The following is a 27,595-nucleotide window of genomic DNA, read 5'->3' as shown; positions in this document are numbered from 1 at the left end:
ATAGGCCTAGACTGCCGGGGGATTTCCCATGATGCACTGAGCTCCTCTCTCCTCTACTTTCTCTCCCTCTGTATGCAACCTCATCCCATTATTGCATGTTACTAACACAACTTCTCCCCTTTCCGGTAGTCTTGTGCTTTCACGTCCCTCTCCTCTCTCCTCCTATCACTTCCTGCAGGTGTTTCTGGCTCTGGAGCTGTGGAGTCTGGATCTGTGGTTGCGGGTCACCTGCTGCCCCCGTGTTCCTGCTCGACACCCTCTGCTACAACAACTATTGTTACTAGTCCTATTGTTATTATTGTTATTATAATCATTAACATTACGATTGTTATCATTAACACTACTATAAATATCTGTACCATTTTTCATTTAGTCTATAGCAACATCACCTTTACTGTCTGTACCTCTGTGTGTGTATATTGTGTAGGCTGCCTCCCTCCCATCTCTCTCCTTCCATCCCTCTCTTTTTCTCTCTGTTCCTCTCTTGCCCTCTCTCTCTCTCTCTCTCCTTCACCCCCAACCGGTCGAGGCAGATGGCCGCCCACCCTGAGCCATGGTTCTGCTCGGGATTTCTGCCTCTTAAAGGAAGTTTTTCCTTGCCTCTGTCGCCTAGTGCTTGCTCTTGGTGGGAACTGTTGGGCTTCTGTAAATAACATCATAGAGTACGGTCTAGACCTGCTCTTTTATGAAAAGCGCTGTGAGATAACTGTTGTTGTGATTTGGCGCTATATAAATAAAACTGAATTGAATTGAATTGGTCAGTAGGCGGTGTTTTTATAGATTTGATTTCTTATCTGGAACATAACTTGCTCCGGAGCAATGGCCTGTACTATGACGGGAGTTTAACCTACTCACGACGGTGAATAAGATGTTGGTTAATTGAGTCGGTGTTAACTGAATTGGAGTTGGTGCGCGTTCGCATAAAACGGGCATATTCAGCCATGCAGGTAGAGTTTTTTTCGCAACGGCGCATGCTCCGTATTTTCACCTGAAGAATGCACATTGATAGTGACAGGAAATAAAGGGTTTAAAGCCAAGGAGGCTTGTTGGCACCACACTGAGTAAATTTGTAATTATCTTCACAGTGTTCTTATTGTAGGCTAATTCTCCATTATGTAATTTATGGACTTTTCTTTTATGTGTAATATGATTAGGATTTAAAGGTACAACTGCATATAAGGTCCATTGTAATAAAAAAATTGAGCCATAATCACAAATCTATAAATTAAAATTTTGACTATTCTCTGACATTATAGTCATTCATTTATGAGAACCACACCGCTTCACTTTGCAAGACTGCAACATCACACACACACCTCAGCCGTGTGTTAATCATGCAGTGGAAAATTATATTAAACTTCGCAATCGGATTTATAAATATTACCATACTATACTTATACTATATTATCATGCACCTTTAGAGACTTTGCCGTGAATTGGGTGTATTCAGAAGAAAACAATGATGGTTTGGATTTGTGACTTTTAGGGAATTTCCAATTTTTGTTCTTGTAAAAATGCCACTTTCATCTACTCACCCCTGCCTATTCCTAGTTTTTGGACACCTAAAGATGGCCTACATTTCAGAAACTACATGGTTATTTAATTAAGATCTTCTCCCTAAAATCACAGAGGCTGCAGGGCTCACTGTATGAACGTAATGCTGTTGTGTTAAGAATAACTTTATTTCAGCTGTAACCCCAGTGGAACATGTCAGGATGAAATCTTAAAATATTTTATCAAGTGGTATTAATATCCTACTTCTCATCATTAAGTACAGATGTGGTGTGTAGCCCACATATACAGGGCTAACCTAGAGTTAACCTGTAAGATAACGTGCTCAGAGCAGTTTAGAGATGCAGCATAAATTACCATGGCAACAGACCTCAGTTAAGGAAGTGAACTAGAGCCCAACCAATATGGAATTTAAAAGTCTGATACCGATTTCAATATTTGAGGATCCCCCCCCACACACATTTTAAAAAACACACATAAACAAAGATTATCCCTGTTCTTATCTTGAGACCATACCAAGATACCATGACATAATGGCATAAAGAGAAACTTTTTTGTTAAATAGTCCTTTGTACAGATGTACAACAAAATATATTAAGGCTTTGATAAATAAGAGTCAAATGCATAAAAGAAAAATTCTTATTTGTTATAAATTATAGAGTAGTACTACTAATGAACATTAAAGTGTATTGTGGGGGCCAGCAAAACAGAAACTATAAAAAATACCTATATACTACTACTGCTAGTACTACTAATAATAATAATACCATAAATCTCATGCCATTACTATAATAATGATAAACAGGGCTCTCCTACTGTAAATGCAGACACGCAGCTTGCAGACATATTTTGAATAAGTTAAACACTATAGTTTAATCACTCATTAATGTTAGCGCTGGTCCACTCGTAAACATGGCATTGGTTTGTGGCTATTTTAGCAATCGGCAGCGTCAGTCATTCATTCCAGAATTGGAGGACATTTTCTGTCCCACCCATTAAATTTCAAATAATACATGTGCAAAATACTAAAACATGCATGTGTGAATCATCCTGAGATGAAATGTAAATATAGTTGTAGAAAAAGTAGCTCCAAAATATAATTTACAATACCAGATAGCTTTCCAGCACCCCCTAAAATGGCATTTTTCTCTTGTCCCACCTTCTTTATGACAAATTTGCATGTCAAATATAAAAGTTAAAATAAGTTTTAAATCTACTTTTTTGGTATCAATTTCTTGATATATGTCTCTTATAATTGTTCAAAAAAAGTTTTGAAATCATGAATATATTTTAAATAATAGTATTTATGCACAGAAGTTGTGTCCCACAACATGTGTGCAACCCTGTTACCAAAACCCATTTAGCCTGTCAAAGGAAGAGAAAAAACAGTGAGTCACATGACACAGTGGAACTGACATCACCAAGTCATTTGCTAGCACCATGGGTAACCCAAAGGTAAGTCCTCTCTTCTATTTTTCCAATCTTTTTAGCCATTATTGAGTGTGTCACTCTAACCAACGCAACCCTGTTACTCATATTATCAGAATAAGAAACATTTATTTTGAAGTTGTGTCTTTTTATTTATATAACTAAGTCTGTCCTTGACCTTGAGTGTAACACTTCATTCCATATGTAGCATCTATTCCTGAGAAAAAGATTAGCATTGATTTGCAACCCTGTTACTGTAATTACAGTAACAGGGTCGCACTACACTAACATGATACAGGGTTGCATCGCCTTCAGTTCACCCAGAAGGGACGGTCTATTATCTATAAGAACAGTAAATATATGTATAATTTTGCAAAATCTGCATGTTTTAAATGTATTACCATATTTTCGAGAATAAATTGCTAATATTTTTATTTTATTGCCACCAGGTAACCATAGCAGGTTAAGGTTGCATTAACTACCTGGATGGGATTATTGAGCCACATGGCCATTGCAAGAGGGAGATGTGATAGTCTGTCCAGCCAAGTGAACATCTGAACAAATCAGCTTTCTAAAATATTGATCAGTTCATGAGTGTTTTTGATAACTCGATAATTTTAATGCCAGGTTGTCTGCCTACATGCCTGTATGACTCTTCTATGTTTGTACATTGAATATTTGATCAGATCTAGTTTGAGGTCCTATTCATCCTCTTGATCCTTAGCCAAATAAAATCTTATTTATTTAAACAACACTCCTGTGGTTCTGAGTATTTATTTGTCACATTTATGTCACTGTTACCATATAATTTTTATTAAAATAACCTGATGATGATTTTTCTCAGCTCACATAATGTGTATCAGCAAATATTTGAAAATAATTACTGAAATTAATAAAACAAAACTTGGATCTATTTAAAAGTTGGGCAAGATAGATTTATAAAGTTGCTTAAATTAATATAAGTAAAGTCTTATCTAAAATTAAATGAGTATTCAATGTAAATGTGAATTTCTTTACTTAATGGTAAAGGATTTATTAAGCAAATATTTTAAAATATACTTCTAGAGGTTCCTGAGTATTCGTAACAGGGTTGCGCCAAGCATAGCACACAACAAATAAACAGCTAATATAAAGTGCACCTTTAATGCCTGAGCTGGAATAGATCAATTTATTTTATGGTGTATTACCAGTTTTTCTTATATACATAACAGAAAATGACAAAATAAAGGGTTGATTTTTCAAAAGTGTTGATGACTAAATTGTCCTCCAATTCTGGGATGGCCCATAAGTGCATAAACACTGAAATAACAATAATCTATTTTATAGCATTTTTTGATATTATTCTTAGCAGCAGTTGTATATGTTGTTGCTTAAAAATAAAATATATTGTGTTCAATGGAAAAAGGTAATGTCTTTTACCATTCATTTAAAAAGAACACATTTTAGAGCTGTAATCGCAACTCCGCAATATTTTTGCTTAAGATTATCATACCGTGAAAATCTCACACCGGCCCATGCCTTATACTATCTATAAGCTGTGAAGAGGAAAACAGGTGGGTTGAGCAAACATTCACAATGTTTTTTTATTAATTAATTATTTAACTGTCGTTTAAGGGTTTACATTATTTACCAAGCAAAAACACAGATCATTCTGTGGTTGCAGCTTCTCCAGTGTGAGGATTTGCTGCTTTTTTGTTTTATATCATTGTAAAAGTATCATTAGGTTTTGAACTGTTGGATTGACTAAAAATATTTGAAGGGGTTCAGTATCTTGCCCAAGGACACTTCGACACGCAACCAGGGATTGAACCGCCAACCTTCCGATTAACAACCAACCCGCTCTACCTCACACACAGGGTGGCCACAGCCACCCCAAAGAATAGACTACAATTGCCTCATCTGGGGAAAAAAAACAATTAACAGATTAACCAATACTTAAGATAGTCTGTTTTAGATTTCCTCTTTCCTCTCACTCCTTTGGTGGTTCATTATGTAACATTTGAATTACAAAATGTCTACCACCTTACATTATTCATTTAGCTGACGCTTTTATCCAAAGCAACTTATAATTGCTATTTAGAGGGTTAAGTGTCTTGCTCAGGGACACATTGGTGGATGTGTCACAGTGGGGGATTGAACCCGGGTCTCTCACACCAAAAGGCACGTATCTTATCCACTGATTATTCTTTGTACTCCTCATACCATAAAACATACCCCTGCATTGACTAATTTCTGGTCAACACCTCACTGACGCATAGAGCAATAGTATCCGCAACATCCACAGTATGATTCTTTCAGACCATGCTCTGATCACCCTGAAATTACTGACAGGAACTCAGTCACATAGATGCCGCTGTAAACCGAACATTCCTCTTAATTGCATTAGCCTAACTGTGACCAAGAAAATGATATTACTTAACTGTAAAGACAGAACTAAATCCTCAACAAACTATTGGCTCAATCTGTTAACAGACCACGCAAACCTAGAAAAGTTCACATCAACACTAAAAGAAAACATGATCCCATTCCATAAGGTCTCCTTCCCTGCAGGTCATCCAGACCTCACCCAAAATTTACAACCCAGTGGGGAAAGTGTAACTCAACAACAAAAAAAAAAACAAAAAAAAAACACAAGGTACTTGCTCATTTTTTGTTCGTTAATTTATAATCCATGTCTTTCCATTGTTATTTTGTAAATACTTAAGTTCTCCACCTGTGGTAAGAATGAACAAGTACACACAGTACATAGCAGCCTACTGTATGTACTTACAGTATAATATTAATTTAGGTCATGAAGGGTGGGTGACTTCAGTTTCGTTAGGTTTACCCTTCACTTAATACTCATCTTTGACATCTCATGCCAAACTCCGCTCAAAAATCAAGCAATTCCATAAAAAAAAAATTCAACCCAATCCGGGAGTTCTCATCCACTGCGGGCTCCGTCCCAAACAGAGCTATGAAAACGTATTCCACGAAGATTAAGTACACCTGTACGGCTACAGATTCCTAACATGGATTCAGTGATGTTTATTCATGTAAGCGCATTGCTGATATGAGAAAGCGTCAAACTGTCTGATCTTTTAAATGAGATGTGGGATGTTTTCCTCCCTAAAGAAGACAACGTGTCCACAGGTCGGAAGACAAATCATCTGGCTGAACAAGCTCGCCTGGCTGATGAAACAGTAGCTCAACTGGCTCACTTACTTGAGACCTAAGTCGTGTAAATGTTGTCCTATCAGCCTGATGACATCCTCCTCGGACTGAGACAGGCGCTTCTTCTTTTTGACGCCCGAGGTGGCGTCCGACGTGCAGTTGATGTTGTTGGACGCAGACTGGGCTGACACTCCGTTGTTGTTGCTGACAGTGTTTCCATTGTTGGTGACTGACAGAAGTCCGTTGGAGGACGACTCACCGTTCTGCTCACCGTTTCGGCAGGACAGTTCTGAATCTCGGTCCTGTGCTGTCCCGTTAGTCTGCATGCTACCACGGTTTATGCAGGTGACACGATGTATATAACGTTAAACGAATGTCATGCGCAACGGGGCACTGCGGGATAACAAAACCACCGTTCCAGCCGCCGACAGGCCCACTGACCCAGATGCAGCCCAGAACTGCCCTGTTGCCCCTGCGGCCGAGTCTCGGTGTTTGTTTCACGGAGGAGGCGGCGACGATAACCCACTTTTCGACGACGAAGAAATGGAGGCCTGAGTTATGTCGACAGCCGCATTTTGTGAAATTCGCTGGTATTTGGCGCTGTCAGTCTGTTCCAGCCGCGTTGGAGTTGTTGGGTAGAGCTTGTTATTGTTGTTCTCAGACAGCTGCAGCCCTGTTTTGGACATACGCAGTGACGTCAGCGGAAATTCCTTCACGTCTTTTTGCGCGGGCTGCGTCACCCGTAGAGGACGCTAAACCACTGCGGCACTTCATTTAAATGTACTTTCATTTGTCATTCTACAGCACAGGGCTGCACATTAAAGTGAAAGTTGTAGCCCCTATTACGCTACACACAGAACATATATTCAACTACTTCAAATCAGAAGACAATAAAAATATATGCAGTTCCTACACATATTAAACAAGGTAGTGATGGTAATGGACAAAACCAGCATAACAGAAACTTATGTGACATTTATTTATGGTGGAGTCCAATACAATAAATTTGGGGCCTCAGATGCCTCCCTGACGCTGGATCATCCCCATGACGGATAAGTTTTTTCCATTTATTCTGACCAACCAACTCTGTTTGCAAAAATGGAGGCCCAAACATGTAAGGAACCTCTACGATGCTTCACTGCTGCCTGCAGACTCATGTACTGCTGTCCAGCCCTTCAACAAACTAACTTCTGCCAAATATTTTAAATTTTGACTCATCAGTCCAGAGCACCTGCCGCCATTCTTCTGCATCGCAGTTCCTGTGTTTCTGTGCATAGTTTAGTCGTGTGGCCTTGTTTCCATGTTGGAGGCTTTTTGGCTGCAAGTCACCATGAAGGCCAGTTCTGACCAGACTTCTCTGGACAGTAGTTGGGTGTACCAGTGTTCCACTGTTTCCTGCAGCTCTGAGCTGATGGCACTGCTGGACATCTTCTGATTGCAACGGGAAGTAAACATGATGCGTCTTTCATCTGCTAAAGTAAGTTTCTTTGGCCGACCACTGCATCTGTAGTCCTCAGCGTTGCCCGTTCCTTTGTGCTTCTTCAAAAGAGCTTGAACAGCACATCTGGAAACCCCTGTCTGCCTTGAAATGTCTGCCTGGGAGAGACCTTGCTGATATAGTACAGGTGCATCTCAAAAGTTGAAAATCTTGACAAAGTGAAACTTTCATATATTCTAGATTCATTATACATAAACTGAAATATTTCATGCCTTTTTGTTTTAATCTTGATGATTCTACTGACTGTGAAGTAATCATGACACTGAAGGCTCATCTTTATTAGATTTTTTTTAATCAACTCACGTTATGATGACAAACAACTCAAATGAAAGGGTGAGGGAGATATTCCTTAACTCAAAAAACAGAATATGGATCAACTGCTCAGAACAGGCTAAGTAGACCGACAGTATGTCTAATTCACAAAAACGGAGAAGATCAAAGTTCTGAATCAAATTCTGACAAAAGCTGAATGGTAACAACAACCAGAACCACATGATAGAAACGTTGTGTTGCCTTTTGATGCCATCAGCTGGCCCTGCTGGTGTGGGCTCTCCAGATGGCATTTCGGTGTTCTTCTGTTGGTACTTAGCTAAAAAAAGTTCACAATACATTATTGAAAGTGCTATTTCGTTCCCAAGCCTGAGATTCTTTTAAAATACAAATCAGTTAACAGCCATGGTCCATGTTTTGGCTTTTACATCTAAAGCCATTCCTTCATCATTGGCACTTCCACATCAGTTTAAAAAAAAAAAAAAAAAGATGTCCCTGTCTTTTCCAATAAATAAATCCAATAAACACTGTCTAAACTCTATGTACAATGAGGATACATTCAGTCCTCTTTCCCTTTCTTTAAATAGAACAAAACTTATACATTACATTATAAAAATATGAATTAAAGGGGAGTGACTGAACCTTTTCATAAGAGAGGAGCGCATGGTTTGTAGAAGAAACTATTGCACTTTCATCCTATTCTATAGAGACACTAATGGGATCACAATCAGCAGAAGAGCAACGGCTCTCTAAAATCTTCCCCCCAAAACACACATGAAGTACAGCTGCCACCTGCTCATTCTGCATTTCACTGCTCACTGTCATATCAACGCCTTGGTACATCGGAAATACAAACTTTAGAAGGAGTGTCACATGTTATCCAAATGCAAACAATTTGGTGTGTTGTTGCAAGCAAAATGACAAAAAGGAGGCACAGTGATGGGCTTCAATCCCTGCATGTGTAGTCAGACCTGTTTTTACATATTGTGCAGCCTTGTTCAACATTTCCCAATACACCATTTGCCTGCAATTGTTCCAAAATGTCATGTAATTAGGTCAACCTTTTTTGCTTTCTAAGCTTGACTGCTAAGACACTTTTCCAGTGTACATGTTAATTCTGGCATCAACCTTTCAACTTTACTTCCACCTTGGGTAGAGGGACCAAGATGACTCCGCTGGAGGGTAGACCTGCTAAAGTTGTGGGAGGACATGTTCTCTTAAGTGTAACTTAGACTGTCCAAATAGCCAGGTGGGTTCGAGTAATGTACATTTTTTCACCTGCCAGCTCTGTGAGGGTCATTGCATACATCTTGCAGATTTTGCCTGTACCCAAAACAGCTGTTGACCACACAGACCATATCCTGCAAGTGTAAACACATTAGTATATGCACAACCCTGTGTGTACACGTGTCCATTTTGGAATATGCAACCCTTCACACAAACAAGCAAACAGACTAGAAAGACACACAGAAGATAGGCAATTTCAGGCCGGAATGCATTAGAAAAGTAAGACCCCATTTCCACTTGATATGAACATGACATCTGTATCTGACACATTATCAGGATCATGGAAAACATGTCCAGGTATTAACACACACAGAATCCACATCTGGAGGTGGTCAAGCTCACATTGTGATCAGATCTTAGCCAGGTGTAAATAATGTCTGTTTAGTTTGACCACATTCTGAAGAAAAAAGTGCACCAAACAAGAAAGGTCACTTAACTCCGCCTCTTCCTGCTTTCTCAAGCTGGCCACCAAAAAGCTACAGGTAGTAGCATATCTAGCATATCTCCCGTTGCAAGAAGTTACTTCGAAATGGATGAAACCTCTGCTTAGTAGCACTGTGGATGGACAGCACTTCATATCAAAACTGGACAATTGCTGCAGAAAGTCAGCTGGCTCACCTTCTAAATCGTGGGGCGCGATCCGACCACAGTACGGGCAGAGTTAAGATAATGAGAGCCAGATACAGATCGGATTTTAGTACCAGGTGAAAATGAGATTGATCCAAATCTTGTGCAAACAGCATCCAAAGGCTGCAGCAGCAAGTTCAACTTCATGAATTTAACTTTTTGGTGCTGTTATTTTACATCATGAAATATACTACTTTCTCATTGTACTTTAAATTCCAGTTTATAAAAGCTTGTGTCCCTTTTGACTTTTTTAATATGGTACCCATTAAAGGGGCATTATGTAGTTTTCAGCAGCCACTAGTGGTGCGGTTTTAAGATCGCAACCAGGCATGTGCTCTATGCATGCTTGAACCATAGGCTTTTGGAGCATAATCCAAAACACGACCGCTTTCATACAGAGATCCCACAATAAACGCGGAAACACCAGCATGCTGGCTGTGGCTTTTCACATAGACGTGTTCAGACTTTGTTACTTCAACATTCCCAAAGGCAGTGTGACAGCGGTTAAAATGCACACTTTGACATAATCCTGGTGGTACACAGGATAGTAATAGGGTTGCGTTAGCGGGTCAAGTAATGTGGAAAGTGATATAACTTTGCACCGCATAACATTAGCCGGCAAGCTAACGTGACTCTCTACATGATGCCAGCCTTTCTGAGGTTCACTTCACTTTTCATCCAACATCATCTGAATCTCGTTTGGTCTGATGGGCGTCAACACATGAACCTTTATTGTTTTTATCCTTATGTGGAGTTTATGTTGGAGTCTGTGTTGTGCTGGGAGCCGGTTGTTTTGTTGTGTTAGTGGACCGCATGTCATTAGCTGCGGTGTTGTCGGTATGGTTGGAGAGAGGCTCAGGCGCGCGCACAGGGCTACATCCCGACCCCGTGCCTTCACATTAAAAGCAGAATAGTGGCTGATGCAAGCAACAAAGAAAAAAGGTGTGTGCTTAATTTCTAAGTGAGGCTACAGCCCATTGACAATAAGGCAGAATTTGATTTATTGATAAGTGATTTCATTGAAAAACTACATATTGCCCCTTCAAGTCAAGGCCAAGATTTTATGTCATAAGGTCTAAAATAAAAATACAATTAAAATTTGGTCTAATTGGTCAAGAAACACAAGCAGTCAGACATTCAGACATGTTGGATACAAACCCAGTGCTTTAATCAGATTATCTATACCATTTTAGTCTAACAGACTCTAATGTGCTACAAAGATTTTAATGAACTGGAATTATCTTTTCACAGCATTGGAAATTTCCCTCGCTTGTAGAGGGCCTGGGAATTCCTCAATTTAATTAAAACATGGCGATCATAGCTGCAATAGGCACTTTCGTCAATCCACAATCCGTGTGAAAAATCTCTCTGCCATGTGTGCTAACCTTTGTCCCTCACCTACATCACACTGTACAGACGCATAGCAAAGTCCAGAAGCCAGCGGTGTAGAGAGGTCCAGGAGCAGAGAGGAGAGCGCAGTACTGACAGACCTGACATGTTCCCAGATCAGACGAAGGATAAAGAACACTGTGACTGTGGAAAAATACACTATGAGCAACGCACACACACTCTTATACACACCCATAACCACACATGGGCAAGCAGCAGGTGGCAGATCAGTCTCTACTGTCACACTCTAGCCTCTCATTGGTCCACTTCCAAATCCTCTTCCTCGTCAGAGACAGAAAATGTGAACTCAAATCAGTCAATCAGGTTCCTGTACATGGAAGTATGGGTAGAAATGTCCAGAATTTCTGAGTGTCCAAAAGCCACATAGCGTTAATGTGCTGAGGAGATGGCATCAAAACTGGTGTGTTTGCAAAAAGGCTAGTAAGTGTGTGTGTGTGTGTGTGTGTATGTGTGTGTATGTGTGTGTGTGTGTGTGTGTGTGTGTGTGTGTGTGTGTGTGTGTGTGTGAGAGATCAATGTTCTGTTTTTATCTGAGAGACATTTACAAAAAGTAATTAAAGACCATCATTGTATTTAAATTATTTCGGTTTAAATTAGGCATGTTAGTCATCCTCATGCTGAAATGTTGAATTCAAAACACCATTTTTGTTTGAATTACTCAATTCAAATGTTTTGCACTAAGACAAAACTGAATGTGACCGAAATGGAATTTAACATGGGGTGTTGCGATAGCTGAATGGTTACATTACAGAGCATACCACATAACGGCCATGTCCCTGGTTTGATTCCAGCTGGTGACCTTTGTTGCATGTCCCTTCCTCTAGTTTATTGTCTACTATCAAAAAAGAAAAACAATAGTTCAAAAGTCAGGAGAGACTTGCATAAAAACCATACTCCTTGCTGCTGTTATAAATATGATATTAGCTAAAAAGTCAGGAGTTGGGAGAGAATGCTTTGTTTGGGGGGGGTGGTAATGAAAATAATCACCCAGTCACAAGTAAAGTAACATTATTACTTTTTTAAGGAGTAATAAGTAACTAGCAACTAATTACAATTTCTGAGTAACTTGCCCAACACTGTTTATATACACTGTCAGTATGGAGAGGCTGTTTTTAGATCACTTTTGTTTTGTCACAGTAGAGTGTGAAAACATTCTACAAGCCTCCAGTTCCATACTGCAGTAACAATAATATTTCATTCCCCTTTATTACATTAAGGTGAGGACAGAAGGTTCTGGGGCACCTAAGGAAATAAAATCAAAACTATCTGCAAGACTAGATACCACACAGGCAAAGGAGAAAGTATTTATGTATTGTTTTTGTATTTCAGGAATTATTATTCATTTTACCATTCAGTTGCATTTTTGAGTGCTTAGGGTTGGCACACACATCTACATTTCACCTAGCTTTACAAAATTTGGTAAGTACTTTTCCAGACAAAAGCCTCTTGGTGCCATGCCCTACACCCAACAGGAAATCAGCCATTTTGATTTAAGTGTGCCATTTTAAAAAGGTGCTATACTTTCAGGAAGTCCTTCTAGCAGCTCAACCAGATCCACCCCAAATTTGGTCAGCGAAGTGTAAAGACCTTCACAATACTACGGACGTGGTTTTTATGGAACTTGTTGTGTCTGTGTGTTGTCTAATCTGCCCCAAATAATCACATGCTTGATAGGAGTCCCTAAAGACATCTACATGCCAATATTGAGGTATAGTCATAGCGCCACCGACTGGTAGCAGAAAGCTTTTTTTGATTTATATATAATTTCATCGTGTGGTCTCCACTTGGTATGCAGAAAAAATAATGTTAAATTAGTATGTGTTCTCTAGCGCCACATAGTTGACACAGGAAGTGATATTTAACTCCTTCATGCAGTGTCCAATATTCATGAAAATGTTTATCCATGTCAGATGACCTCCGGTAAATGTATTATACATGATATCCAATGTCATCTCCATCTTATTCATGCACTGTCCAATAGCTGTGAAAATTCAAATCTGTGCCTCCAGTAACGATACCACATCAGCCACTCCCCCGATGTATGCGAGGGTCCATTCATCACTGCTGTACTTTTCTTTTTGTAAGGGGGGTGAACTGGCTGTTTAATTACATTCAATTTCAAGTCACTATCAGTTTGTCTGTTTGCTGATTAGCAGGAAATCCCACTATATTTGGTGAAAAGGTAAGTCATTTTCAAGAAACACGTGATTCATTTTGGTGCAAATCCAGGATTTCTTTCAAAATATTTCTTAACATTGCAAGAAAGCTTTTTTCTTACATTTTATCAATGAAATTCAACTTCTAAATGAAATTTATAAATTAAACAATATGTGGCCATCACTCGACTAGGGGGCATGAAGTCATGTAATGATTTTGCTGCTGCCAGCCTATCCCATCTATACTTGCCTTTATTAATATAATTATTTTTATTTTGTATTGTTTTAATACAATTTAGTCTGTATCTATGTGTCTGACGCACTCAGTTTCTAATCTCTTCAGTAAATTCTTCAGTACAATCTCTACTTGCACATATACCTTAGATATTGAACGTGTGTGTGTGTGTGTGTGTATGTGTGTGTGTGTGTGCGCGCGCACATATGAGTGAGTGTGGCCCTTAGCTGTCCACCACCTGGTGTGGCAGAGTGACAGAGGAGCTGTTGATAAATGAGCCTTGTTTGTCTCTTCCCTTCAGAAAATAAGTGAGCAGTTCCCCTTTCCCCTTCACAAAGATGGGCCCCCTCCTCACAAATCGGAAGCCATACTCCTTCAGGATGTTGTAGCAGTCCTCCACCACCTGAAACACACACACAAGTATATTACACAGCTTTCAGACCCTTTATATCAAAAAACACACATTTATTTAAAACTGTGGTAGCACTTTACATTCTAGCTTGCTAATAACTGGTTATAAAAGGGGTAATAGTTTGATCATAAAGAGGTAATAATTGCTGGTGAGCTTGTGAACATAGTGGAGCATTTAGCAGCTACAGAGCCGTTTATTTTCCTTCAGGAGCAGAGGGGACCAAAAAAACTCAAACAAGCTAACAGATACATCCCTGAAACAGTATTGTCTCATAGAAGTGTCCTGATAAATGTGTTAACCAACAATGACCTTTTAACACATCCTGCAGACAGAGAGCAACATTCACATTCACGTCAAGTCCTGTTTGTGTTGCCTGATGAATGTAAGTCTCTGTTAGCTCTGTTTTAGGTCTCCACCAGCTCCAGAGGGAAATATCCGGCTCTGCTTCACTATGTTCATTAGCTTGTCTCTGACTGTCTGCTGTTTGCTGCTGAGCAGACTGTGTACGGTGGCTTTTTAGAGTTATACGTGTCTCTTAAGCTGGACTGTCAGTACTGATGGAATGACAGTGGTTTGGTTCTTTAAACTACACAAACCGAAGTCAGTATCATCCTTAGTGGCAAGGCTTTTCTTCAGTACAGAAGGGACATTCCCCAGAGGAATTGTCATATTTGTGCTTTTCTAAAAACAAAATGTCTTACTGAGAATGATTTATGAAAACATGATTACTTTCGGAAAGTGTATTTTTATTTATTTATGTCATTTAAATGTAAATTTAATTTTACTGCCATTGTAGTTTGACACATACATTTCCTTACACATCCTCTTGATTTCCTTCCACACCAATTTTAGAAGGAACATGTACAGAATATAGTGAGGTGAACACTTCTAGCCATTATATGTAAACATACACAAATAAAAATACACCACCTATTCAAAAACACTGGATCACATTCACCTAGGATAGACCTGGATTAAAATATGGTTTATCTTAAACATTTTGTTGCACCAATGCTTCAAACATACTCTGAACAGTATTCATTTTGAAAGCTGTGTAAACAGTGTTGAGTAATCCAGAGACCTGCAGTAAAGCCCAGTGCTGTACCTGGATGTTTCCCATAACCCCTGTCGACTCCATGCGACTGGCCACGTTCACAGTGTTGCCCCAGATGTCGTAGTGTGGTTTTCGGGCACCAATTACTCCTGCTAATACTCCGCCCTTATTCAGACCTGTGGGAGAGTAATGACACATGTGACATGTACAAGGTTGTTTATTAGTCATTATACAGCACAAGGCTGCATAACAAAACGAAATTTGTAGTTCCTTCTTGCTACACACACAACAGAGCCTATAATTAAGTGTTAACATATTAACACTTATTAACCATATTAAAATATGGTAACATATAAAATAAAACAATATATACATATATGTATAAACCCAAAACATTCCACAGTGCATTTTTTAAATTTGCATCTGGGGTCAATGTAAACCGCAGCAACCAGATGATAATATGAAAGTTTCATCTTCACAATAACATTTGGGAAACAGAGTCCATCTTGACTGTGTTTGAGCACCAAGCATCATCGATGTAAATCACTTCCTCTCATCTTGCCGGAGTCTTGCGCTGACATGGACCACCTGCCGAGTGCTTGATCCGGGATGTTGATGGGGCAGGTCTCTGTAACGATGTGGGCACAACAGTGTCTGAATTCTGGTAATACTGGTGGTGGAGCATGAGGGCGAGTGACGCTAGAAAGCTCAACAAGCTAGTTATTGGTGTTGAACGATAGATCGTTTCCAAATTGAAATTGGGATTTGAGAACGTGATTAGCTAATCGACAGCGATTAAAATGGAGGTTAATTATACAGCGCACCTGACCTGTTTTAAACAGTCACGCATTCCGTTGTCATCCTTGTGTGACAGATGTGATCGCCAATCAGAGCGGGCACTGGGTGTATACATTTTACAACAACAAACGAAACTGGAGGAAAATGTGGAATAATGACACCAGCTGATCAGACACAGGCAGCGGCTCTCACACTGAAGTGTTTCAGCAGCGGAGCGTTTAGCCTACACATTGTTAACGTGATGTTAATTTATTATGTGTGCTTCAACTATGGATAACAGCTCTCGGTGAGCCCGCTCGCTCTCTGCAGGCTATGTTACATATCCACATGCATGGAGCATTTCAGAATAAGAGTGCTTATTTGTTCAGTTGTCCTTGATTTTTGTGCTTCTACTTTAGTTAAGTAGGCTATGTAGTAGTAACTGTTTCTTGTTTAACTGTGTATATTGTTGTCCGATTGGGAGTCTGCAAAGGGTGTTTTATTTTGAAAATCGACCTGATTCTCTGTGCCGTTCTGTGTCTGACTTCCTGCCTGGTTCATCTGCTCAGTGCTGCTTGACGTGGATTCCGCCAGAAATAGATTTTTCACCCTTACTGGTTATGAAGGTCGGCTCAGTGATTGGAGGAGTTGAGCTGGACTGCGGAGGCGGATGCTGTATTTAACAACTTCTCCCATCCGCCCTTATGACATGCTGGTTGAGAAGAGAAGTGACTACAGCTAAAGACTTAACCCCCAAGCTGTTCGACCGAGTGGCACAGGAGATCATTCAAACGGTTTATCTCATCCAGGCTGTTTCACAGTGTGGCCATCAGAGGACTGGGTACAACTACAGCCTCTAACTTCTGGCAAAGTGCAATACGTCTTCCTAACTTCTAAATTACATGTTAAGATATACTTGTGAGAACCAGGCTCATTACTAGAGAAAATACTGATTTAGAAATCAGTGCACTAAAATCACGCCTGGAACACCTAGAAGAAAAACGACGCAGATATAGCTGAAAAATGTAGAGAGTTGTTGGAGGTGGATTGTTGTTCTTCTTTTGAACAGATTTCGGCACCAATCACAATGTTGTGTGGGAAACACAACCCAAAATCCAACCAGCAGTTTAAAAAGGCGTATGTCCAATTGACAAAGTCTCACACCAACATGGAATCGAACTGTAAAGCGCTACTTCTATTAACTACTTATTTACCAGCTGGGAAGGATTTCTTCATATCGGGAAATGGAAGGCTCATTAAGCAAGGTTCATCTGAGGCAGCAACAGGGGCAGCAAGGACAGCAGGCGCCGTAGGTGACAGCAGGCCTCCTTGCTTTTAGTTTGTTTTCTTTTGGCTTTGCTGTAGTCTCATACTATTTCAACAGTATTATATGTTTCGGATTGTCGAAACATGCCTTAAAGTGCTGTATTTGAATTTTCTACAATAAAAAAAGAAATCCATCGACCATGAATTATAAAGGTCACCATGTAAATTGCCATTTGCTATTTCAACTGTCAACAATAACTGAAACCCATACACAAGCTATGTTACTTGTCTTGTAAAATGATCCAAGTGAGGATAATGTTGAAATGTGTAGGCTAACAGTATATGCTCAGTTTGAATTTGTCATTTTTGGTCAATATAATGTCAGCCTTCAGCAATATCATTACTTCATTTGACTTCAGTCACAGATGCTGACACCCTTGTTTTAATAAAGGCAGGGAACAAGCTGGATGGCCTCCTGAGTAAATGTAATGTATTATTATTTACACACAATAATTGGGATTCATGTTGATAAAAATGGGTGGGCAGGAGGGCGAGCGGGAGTGGGAGTAAGCACACTTAATGTGTCAACCCTTTAGCCCTACGTGTTAGGTGTGCATCTTCACTGGTCTCACGATTCGATTACGATTATCAGGTCAACAATTCAATTCGATTCGATATCTCAATGCATCATGATGCGTCACCTCAAGGGTGGGAATTTCTAGGCACCTCATTAAGATTATGAGGGCTACCATGCCACTGTAAAACAAATAGGATAAAGATGTATTTTTCTCACTGTGTGATTACTTGGTACTTTCAAAGCAAAGTATCTGTAATAATGAAGTACAGATATTTAATGTTACTTGTAAATGTAGCTAACATAGCATTATTACATTATTACAGCGTTATTACTGACCTCTGCCTCTGTCAACTGTCTGTCTGTGTGCTGAACAGGGAGAACACGTCTCGGTCGTGTGCACACTACGGACAGTTCAGAGCTGCACCTCCGCATTTCTGAGTTCCGCCTTTTTCGTTCCGTCAACATTACGTTATCAGTTAACCTCTAGATAATCGATTATTGACATTTGTGAATCGATTCATAATCGCCCAGGTCCGCATCCTGATGCATCTAAAAATCAATTATTTTCCACACCCCTACTATATGCCTTTAAGAAGTAATATTTTCCAACATGTTCCTGCATTAAAACAACATGGTATGAATGCACAGGTCAAAGATGCGCTTTTTGTAGTCCATCTTCAGAACATTGTAGTTTCACCACGGCAGGCCACAGTAACATCCGCCATCGCATAATTACATAGCCTAGATAAGTGCAGTTGAGATCTCGGAGCACCACGGTCGTCTTTCCATAATTTGTTATAAATTCTCCTTCTCATCTTTCCTTGCTGGGCTGTTAGGACTAGCTTTCCATTCTTACAAGAGCAGAAGCACAGCACAGCACAGCACACACGCACGCGCACACAGGTGAGGGGTTAGCACATACTAACCAATGCGTAGCATGAAGTTGTTGAATGACTGGTAGTTGATGTTCATGAGTGTGACCTTCATTGCCAGAGCAAAGTCTGCAAGGTCTGCCAGGTGCTGCCAGCGCTCTCTGTCAGACTGCTCCTCCTTCTGTCAAACAAAAACAAAACGGCTCAAACTACACCTCAACACCACCATTATGATGACAATCAGCATTTTAGCACAACTGACATAATCATTTCTGAAGTCTAAGAAAGATCACACTGTATCCTGATGTCCACATTATTCACATGTATCATCACATTCCATTCTCATTTAAAGTCCTTCTAACAGGTTCAGAGTGAATTGTCGTGTTAGTTCAGTCAGACACACTGAAGTTTGAAGAAGTCATGTGACCATGCTGACCTTCATACAGGCGTAGCCATTGCTGATGTCTGGGGTGACACCTGATGCTGCCATGTAGGTGCTGCCGATGGTCTTAATTTTTGTAATGCAGCGGAACTGAGGCTCATCCAGCAGCTGACATGGATACAAGCGAAAGGTTACATTTACACAGACTGAAGGACTCAAGCTCCAACCACTTCAAAAACAAGCTACTGTACTTTTGGTTAAGAGAAAGTCCTAATGGGCAGCAGATGTTTGACAGGCAGGATAATGAATGGAATCGTAATCTTTACCACACAGACCTCGCCAGCAGTAAAGCTGGCAACATGTTAAATGCCTTTCACAACTTGTCAAATGTGGCATATGTTGGGTCCAATCACTTGCAGTGTGTCCTCAGAAACTAATGCTACTAAAACACAGAGAAGCTGAATAAGGAAAGCAGCTTACACTGTCAAAGTCTGAGATGATCTCATTGAGGAACCGTAAGCATTCAATCCCTCCATTGTTGATGCTCTCCTCTGTGTAGAAGTCAGAGAAGTTGGGGATTGAGGCAAACATGACTCCAATCTCATCGTAGGATTGGCTGTACAACTCCTGGAACAGGTCAGATTAACAGGGTGGAGAGCAAGACATCAGAAGGTTTGTGGTACAAAACTGGAATGTTGATGAAATAATCCTTGAATGTTACAAGAAATACTACAATAAGGTTCAATAAAATATAACTATGAAAAGAATTCTGCAGATAAACATGCTGGCTTTCTTAATAATTCACCGGACTGACTATTTGAGCAGTACAACAGAAAAGGCTTCAAACTGACAGCAAATGAAATAGGTGAAATAACAAGGCTTTTGGAATCAGTGATCCATTTCCTTTCCACAGACAGAGTGATGTAAGGACCGACTGGGTGTCTGTGGATGAGAGGATCTTACCTCATCCCTTTTCTTGGAGCCAAGGAAGTGTCGAGCAACATGTTCAGGCAGCATGTTGGTCACCAGTGCTTCATTCCAGCGCCTCATCTCATACACTTTCTCCTTCTGCTCATGGACCTCAATCTTCCACAGGAACAGGGTGCGGGCGAGCTTCTCCACCTGCAGCCAGCAACAGGGGCCAATGTTATACCAGTATAGGGATCTGAAAGCAGATATGACTGAAATTGTTTTTGGTAATCAGTACACTCGCATGCCCATGTTAATGCCAAAGATTACATATACACATACACACCTGCCCCCCCTACCCGTGTCCTCCCTTTCCATGGTAAGTTCAAATCATTTATCAACATTATGAACAACCAGGAACACTAACGAACCAGCGGTACATCTGGACAACCCCACAGAGGTTAAATAGCTGAGTTTCCCTACCAGTCAGTCACAACTGAAGAAGTCTCTTGGATGAGGGACAAAAGTCCATTTGCTATTGATTTTAATATACTTTTTCATAACTATGAGCTGGATGACTGAGAACCCTCACAAACTCCCAAAGAATATTATATTGCTTTTAAACAGTACTTGGAATAGTCCCGCGAGGAACTGTGACATGCATGCAATTCTCAGCAGGCATGCACAAGTTGGCGCAAGACCGGTGACTATAGACAAGACTGCACATTTCCGTTCTGGTTAGACTATGAAAATCTTTAGTAGGGGACAGCCCTATGTAGGACTACTACAGCTGAAACATCTGGAGAATTTGTTACCATGAAACGTTTGCAAAAAGTTTATTCTAAATGATAGAGATAAAGGATGAGGAGGAGATGTGTGTGCAGCGAGAATTTTAGCAGATCTGGACACAAAACAAACACAGGTGGAAATGGTTTAGCTCAGAAGGGTTTCGCAGGTCGTTTTGTGGAGCTTAAGCAACGAGTGAGGTGTTCTTCTAATTAAAATAGCACAAATATTTGTCACCTACAATGTTTTACTCTTACAGCTGCACATGTGGACCTGAGTTTAACTTTGCTATAAGCTGCATTTCTTAGAAATGCTATCTCTGTGCACAGATGAAGTGCTGTTTAGTCTACGTTCTAAGAAAATAGTAACTAAGGCAAGAAAAACGAGAAGTGATCCAGACCGAACGTTCCAGTAGCTAAGGATTTAACACAACACACACAGAATCACACACACCAACACTCAACTTATCTGCCTAGTGACAGAGAGACAGATAGGTCGCACTCAGCCTTCACTGAAGGCATAAAGGTCAGACTCACACATAGTGAGTTGTTCTTCTTTGTTTGATGCTTAATGAACCCCGGTGCATTTGTAATAAACAGAAGTTTCTGACTACAATCGTCCCAAACTACTTGAAAGCAAAATTTACCTAACACATACTACCTGTGAAAAATCTGAAAAATCACACCACACCAATCTAGTGGTTACTGGAAGTTTCCTGTAACCTTAAAACTTTTGCCCAGAACATCACATGTACTCCTACATGAAGAAATGAGACTCTAAATCAAGTTTCCTGTAACTTTAGAAATACCACTTTTAGCATAACTCCATATCAACCCTTTCCATCTTTATTTCTGCCACAGTATAGCACTGTGCTGCTGACACCATCATTGGCAGCTGTACTGCTGTTAAGGAAAAGCAAACACAAGAGACATTAACTTACATGTCGGGAGAAATAATAGAAGCTGACCATCATAATGAAGATCATAATTGTCATTGTGAATTTGGAAGGCACCAGGTATAACCTGCGAAGAAGAACATTGACACATTGATTACTGAAATACTTTCTGTGAATAACCCCAAACACATGATGACATGAAACTAAGATTCCAAAATACTTGCGCATGCACCTCATGTATTTGTTTCTCAAGTTAACCGTTTCCCTTTATCCACCGTTACACAGAGTTTGGATGTGAAAAAGCCTCACCTGTAGTTCTGGAAGCGGGCCATGTCATAGCGGTCGAAGATGTCCCTCCAGCTGTAGATGTTAACAATGCCGGTGGCCACTGTGATGAGCAGCATCAGTGTCAGCTTGACCATGTGACTGACCTGAACCAGCATGGTGGTGGCCATCAATGCCAGCACAGCGATGTAGCTGTAATATTTGGGGTTGTTCAAGCAACTGTCAGGGCCAGACCAGGAGGAGGAGGAGGGAGCCATAGTTGGGCTGCCTGTGTCTGAGACTCGAGGCAGACAACTCAGCTAGACAGCGAAGAAATGTGAGTCATGAGCTCAGAATCATTATCACAATAGCACAAAATTCACTAACAGAATTAATACACATCCCCACAGTGATTTGGCCTTTTGCAGTTGCAAGAAACAGCAGAGAGCAGCTCACCATATCCATGATGTCGGCCATGGTGAGGATGAAGATGGCTGCCATAGCCCAGGTGTTACGAGCCCAGCGGGTATGGTCGATCCAGGTGGAGAAAGACACCAGCTTCTTTGGAAAGACCTGACCCAAACACAATTAGGAATGTAAAAGCAAATTATTTCTACGAACTCTAACTGCTGCAGGTCAGTACAGCCTACTAACCATGCTTTTAGTGGCAGCCTAATTTATGTTTATGCCCAGCTTAATAATGGCAGCTATTACATCCGGGGAAGGAGCCCCCACCAGAGAGAAGCATGCCCAACATGACTGAAATCATTCTGATTAGAGATTCAAACTTAAAACTTGTTTTCATGGACGCTAAATAAAGTTATCCAATAAAATGTGCGTTTACATCCCAAAGCATTTAATCCAATATTTGTGCAGAACGGACAAATTATGTGAGGCCAGCAGGGAATACCAGTAATGGTAGACTTGAGCTTGAAATCCTCCTGAGACATCACAAGAAAAAGCTGGCATATTGCCAGCGATCAGAACAGGGCTGGGTGGAATACCAGTTAGGTAATATGGAATGTGTATTATGTTATATTAGCTTAGTCAGCTATCTGGCTAGCTATTAACTTTGTGTAGCCGACATCACCATAGCATTATATCGTCATGCATGTTTTGTTTTGCTGTCTTGTCATTCTGTGCTGTGCAGTATTTGTTGTTTGTCTGTCCATGTGAATGCAGCATACTCTCCAATAGAAAAGTTAGCCACAGATTGTTTTGCTACGGCAATGTTTCTGTCCCTTCCAGAAACTTGTTCACATCACATGTCATATTACCCAAATGTGGGGCAAATAAAAAAGGCAACAAAAAAGAAAGCACAGATTTAATCCAACTAGAAAGGAAATGATCAGATTAAGGGTTTACATGGTTATTAGGTGCTAATATTTTCATAATAAATGGACATTGAGCTTCAGCCAATATGCTGCTCTAAACAGACCCTGCATTCATATAGTTCCAGACAGGGAACATTCATGTGAAGGCCCTCCCAAGTCAGAACATCAACTAGGAAAAGCAAAAATGTCGGTACATGACTTGCCAAGTTGATGTCATATTACACAGAAACAAGGAGGACCAAAGTAATGTTGGATTGATAACATGGCACTTTTTTATTAAGTCACATATGGCATATACATTTTTTGCTGACATACTGGACAGCTATCAACGTGTTGTTTAAATGCTCTGAGCAATAAAAGACATTTTCTTTGTAGCGTCCATGCTGCTTCTACATTAAAGCTCATGAACACACCAAAGAAGAGGACCATGTGAATGCACACACATGGAGTATGGTAGAGTAAGTAGCAATAAGTAGCGATAGGCCTGCGTATCAAACCTCACAAAGTATATATGTCTTTTTAAACAATACCCTTCTATTAGTTAATCACAGCACAAACTGGTTTACTTTTTCTTAAAAAGCAGAGGTAAAAAAATAAATGCAACCACACATTCAGTTCATTTCCTTCTTAGGTTATATTAAAGCCAAAGGAAACAGCATTATAAACGAGTCCAATTTCACATGAAAAAGTCCAGTTTGTAATGAAAACAAGAAACTCCAATCCGGGATCTCCCGGTTCTCAGTACTGTTCATTCACAAGAAGAAACAAAGCTTTAGCTCAGAAGAAAAAAAAAAATTGTCATTATGGCCAAACGCTATCGTCGACAAAAAATGAATTCCAAAGTTTATCAAGACATTTTGCAGGACACTGTAAGGACTTCTGTCCGCCTATTGAAGCTTAACGGAAGATTAGTGATGCAACAGGGCAACGACTCAAAGCACAGAAGTAAATCGACAACAAATTGGCTTCAGCAGAAGAAAATACACCTTGTGACCTCAAACCGATTGAGATGTTGTGGCATGACCTCAATAGAGCAATTCACACTTGAAATCACGAGAATGTTGCTGAACTGAAACAGTTTTGTATACCGGAATGCTCCAGCATTCCTCCTGACCATTGTTCAGGTTTGATCTGCAACTACAGGAAACGTCTGATTCAGGCAACCTCTGAAGCTCTGGTGAACTCCATGCCTAAGAGTAAGCAGTAGGCAGTGCTGGAAATGGTGGCCACACAAAATATTGACACTTTGGTCCCAATTTGGACATTTTTACTTATTTTTACTTAGTTTTGTTGCCAGCGGTTTAGACATTAATGGCTGTGTGATGTGTTATTTTGAGGGAACTGCAAATTTACACTGTTATACAAACTGTACATTCACTACTTTACATTGTAGCAAAGTGTCATTTCTTCAGTGTTGTCACATGAAAAGATATAATCAAATATTTACAAAAATGTGAGGGGTGTACTCACTTTTGTGAGATACAGTACATATATACATACAGTAACACACTGCTCAAAAAAATTAAGGGAACACTTCATCGTCACAGTATAACATCAAGTCAATTAAACTTCAGAGATAGGAATCCATCCAGTGAGGAAGTAGAAGCGATTGTGAATCAATTTCACCTGCAGTGACAACAGGTGCACTGGAGAGACAACAGCAAGACAACCCCAAAAAGAGATTGGCTCTGCAGCTGGTGGCTACAGGCAGTTGCTCTCTCCTTATCCTTCATGACTGAACGTTCTCTAGTTCTGCGTTTAGCTAGTGTCCTTGTCACTACTGGTAGCATGAGGTGTTACCTGCAGCAGATTGCACAGGTTGCCCAGCTCCTCCAGGATGGCACATCCATATGTGCCGTCGCAAGACTATTTGCTGTGTCTCCCAGCACAGTCTCAAGAGCATGGAGGAGATACCAGGAGATGGGCTGTTGGAGAGCTGGACAAGGCCGTAGAAGGGCATCAACCCAGAAGCAGGACCGGTATCTGCTACTTTGTGCGAGGAGGAACCAGAGGAGCACTGCCAAATGACCTCCAGCGGGCTACCGGTGCGCATGTTTCTGACCAAACTGTCAGAAACAGACTCCATAAGAGTGGAGTCTACTGGGATGTATACTCACAGGCCAGCACCATGCAGCTCGATGTGCATTCGCCAGAGAACACCAGAATTGGCAGGACCACCACTGCCACCCCTTTCTCTTTACAGATGAAAGCAGGTTCACACTGAGCACTTGTAACAGACGTGAAAGAGTGTGGAGACGCCGTGGAGAACGTTGTGCTGCCTGCAACATCAACCAGCATGAGCGGTTCGGCGGTGGGTCAGTGATAGTCTGGGGAGGCATATACTTGGAGGGCCACATAGACCAGACACAGATCCTGGATAACGAAGACAGTGATGCCATTGACTGGCCCTCACGTTCCCCAGACCTGAATCCAATGAGAACATCTGGGACCTTATGTATAATATTTATATTACAACAATAACTTTAGTAACAGATGTAAAATGTAAAGTAAATGCTCCGTACTTGTATAGCGCCTTTCTAGTCTTTTTTGACCACTCAAAGCGCTTTTACACTACATCTGCATTCACCAGTCACACACATTCATACACTGAGCCTAAGTGCTCAAACGGAAACTAACATTCACACTCACTCATACACTGGCGGAACAGCCGCCAGGGGCAAATTGGGGTTCAGTATCTTGCCCAAGGACACTTCGACACGCAACCAGGGGGAGCCAGGGATTGAACCGCCGACCTTCCGATAAACGGCAAACCCGCTCTACCTCCTGAGCCACAGCCGCCCAGCAAAAAAAACAAGGGGAACATGTTGCTCTTACAAGGAGGTGGTTAAAAGTAGCACTGCTGATGCACTATCCACAACCTGGATGAGTAACTGGTATAAATTTGTGTATTTATTAGTATAATATTATCACATTAAATAAAAAGTATAATTTTTGTTTAATATTAATATATTTATAGGTTATATTTTCTTTAGATAGTCTGTCTAGAGATAGTTTATAGGGTATTTGTAACATGTCAACAGCTTATTAGTTGAGATTCAACAATTCAGTTGTTTCAGAAATAATATTAATTCCAGTTGGACAGCAGTTTCATCTCTGTGGGCTGTTTTCCTTCATTAAATGCTCTACATAGTGGTCAGTCTTTCATTTGTAAATGCTAAACTGACTTGACAGTTTACAAGATTTTTTCATTCTTTGGCTCAATGGTTAGTGTCATTGAAGGCTGATTTCTAATAACAAAAGGTACAACAATTAGCTTTTAGCAACTTCGAAAGTGAGAAACAGCAGTTCATTTGTATACTCTGTGTGTGGATGAATGACAAACATACCTGAACTTAAATGATGGCTAAATTCTCAGTAACCTTACACCATACCAGAGCTCTGGACATTGAGACACATAAATGAAATACATCCATTTTTCATATTTTCCATTATAAGTTACACCTATACTTTTCCTGTAGTGACATGTCAAAATGTCCACTGTGAAAAAAGCTCTGTGGATGGTACAGTGTACAGCAAGGATGATCACATTCATACACATGTGCCTGTTAATGGACTGTTCATGGAAACTGTTCTGCTGGCTTATGACATTGTGATTCTTGATGTAATATTGATAAGAACCAAAGAGCCCTGAGCATCTGCATCTTGCAGCGGCTCTGCATTTTGTCAGTGCATGTAATTGACTGCATGGCTGTGCGCGTGTTGCTGACTGACTTGGGTGGAGTGTGCCCTGTGTCAGCAGCAGTCAATACTGGCCTGCCTGCTGGATATCAATAAATCTGAATTTCCATGATGAAGTAGAATCAAAAGTACTGCCCATTGCCAAACAAACACACTGAAACACACGTACACCATGCACCGCTGCGCTATCCTTTATCACAATAAACTGCATGGTCATTGAATGTTAACAGCATATACACCAATTTGCAATCCAAGTATTTAACATGAGCACACCAAAGAGGATTCACTCATTTGGAGCTTCTAGTAGCAACATGAAACTGAAATTCTTTCAGTGTCTACATGTTCAAAAAAAGTCTTAAAATATCTACAGGGGTTGGACAATGAAACTGAGACGCCTCTCATTTTAGTGTGGGAGGTTTCATGGCTAAATTGGACCAGCCTGGTGGCCAATCTCCATTAATTGCACATTGAACCAATAAGAGCAGACTGTGAAGGTCCAATTAGCAGGGTAAGAGCACAGTTTTGCTCAAAATATTGCAATGCACACAACATTATGGGTGACATACCAGAGTTCAAAAGAGGACAAATTGTTGGTGCACGTCTTGCTGGCGCATCTGTGACCAAGACAGCAAGTCTTTGTGATGTATCAAGAGCCACGGTATCCAGGGTAATGTCAGCATACCACCAAGAAGGACGAACCACATCCAACAGGATTAACTGTGGACGCAAGAGGAAGCTGTCTGAAAGGGATGTTCGGGTGCTAACCCGGATTGTATCCAAAAAACATAAAAC

At 40.4% G+C, this 27,595-nt stretch overlaps 2 protein-coding genes across 3 annotated transcripts in view; both read right to left on the bottom strand.

Annotated features, from left to right (window-relative positions):
- LOC123968738 (WD repeat-containing protein 26-like) overlaps positions 1-6,770 on the bottom strand; it is a 66,409-nt gene extending 59,639 nt beyond the window's left edge. The window contains exon 1 of one of the 2 annotated variants that reach the window (XM_046045662.1): positions 6,145-6,770. In XM_046045662.1, coding sequence (XP_045901618.1) covers positions 6,145-6,419 — 275 coding nt within the window. In that variant the 5' untranslated portion in view covers positions 6,420-6,770. Of the gene's footprint in view, positions 1-5,710; positions 5,949-6,144 lie in introns of those variants that run through there. The other variant, XM_046045663.1, reaches the window with a different exon arrangement.
- A 1,096-nt stretch (positions 6,771-7,866) lies between these two features.
- Positions 7,867-27,595, bottom strand: part of adcy3a (adenylate cyclase 3a) — a 29,057-nt gene continuing 9,328 nt past the window's right edge. The window contains exons 3-11 of the mRNA XM_046044421.1: positions 22,227-22,352; positions 21,816-22,090; positions 21,552-21,633; positions 19,880-20,038; positions 19,397-19,543; positions 18,971-19,084; positions 18,589-18,715; positions 15,094-15,218; positions 7,867-13,979 (exon numbers count right to left, since the gene is read on the bottom strand). Coding sequence (XP_045900377.1) covers positions 13,800-13,979; positions 15,094-15,218; positions 18,589-18,715; positions 18,971-19,084; positions 19,397-19,543; positions 19,880-20,038; positions 21,552-21,633; positions 21,816-22,090; positions 22,227-22,352 — 1,335 coding nt within the window. The 3' untranslated portion in view covers positions 7,867-13,799. The remainder of the gene's footprint in view (positions 13,980-15,093; positions 15,219-18,588; positions 18,716-18,970; positions 19,085-19,396; positions 19,544-19,879; positions 20,039-21,551; positions 21,634-21,815; positions 22,091-22,226; positions 22,353-27,595) is intronic.

The sequence above is a fragment of the Micropterus dolomieu genome, linkage group LG03 (assembly GCF_021292245.1).
Source record: "Micropterus dolomieu isolate WLL.071019.BEF.003 ecotype Adirondacks linkage group LG03, ASM2129224v1, whole genome shotgun sequence".
NCBI lineage: Eukaryota > Metazoa > Chordata > Actinopteri > Centrarchiformes > Centrarchidae > Micropterus > Micropterus dolomieu.
The sequence above is the reverse complement of the archived record's forward strand: the minus strand, read 5'-3'. Positions and strand labels throughout refer to the sequence as shown.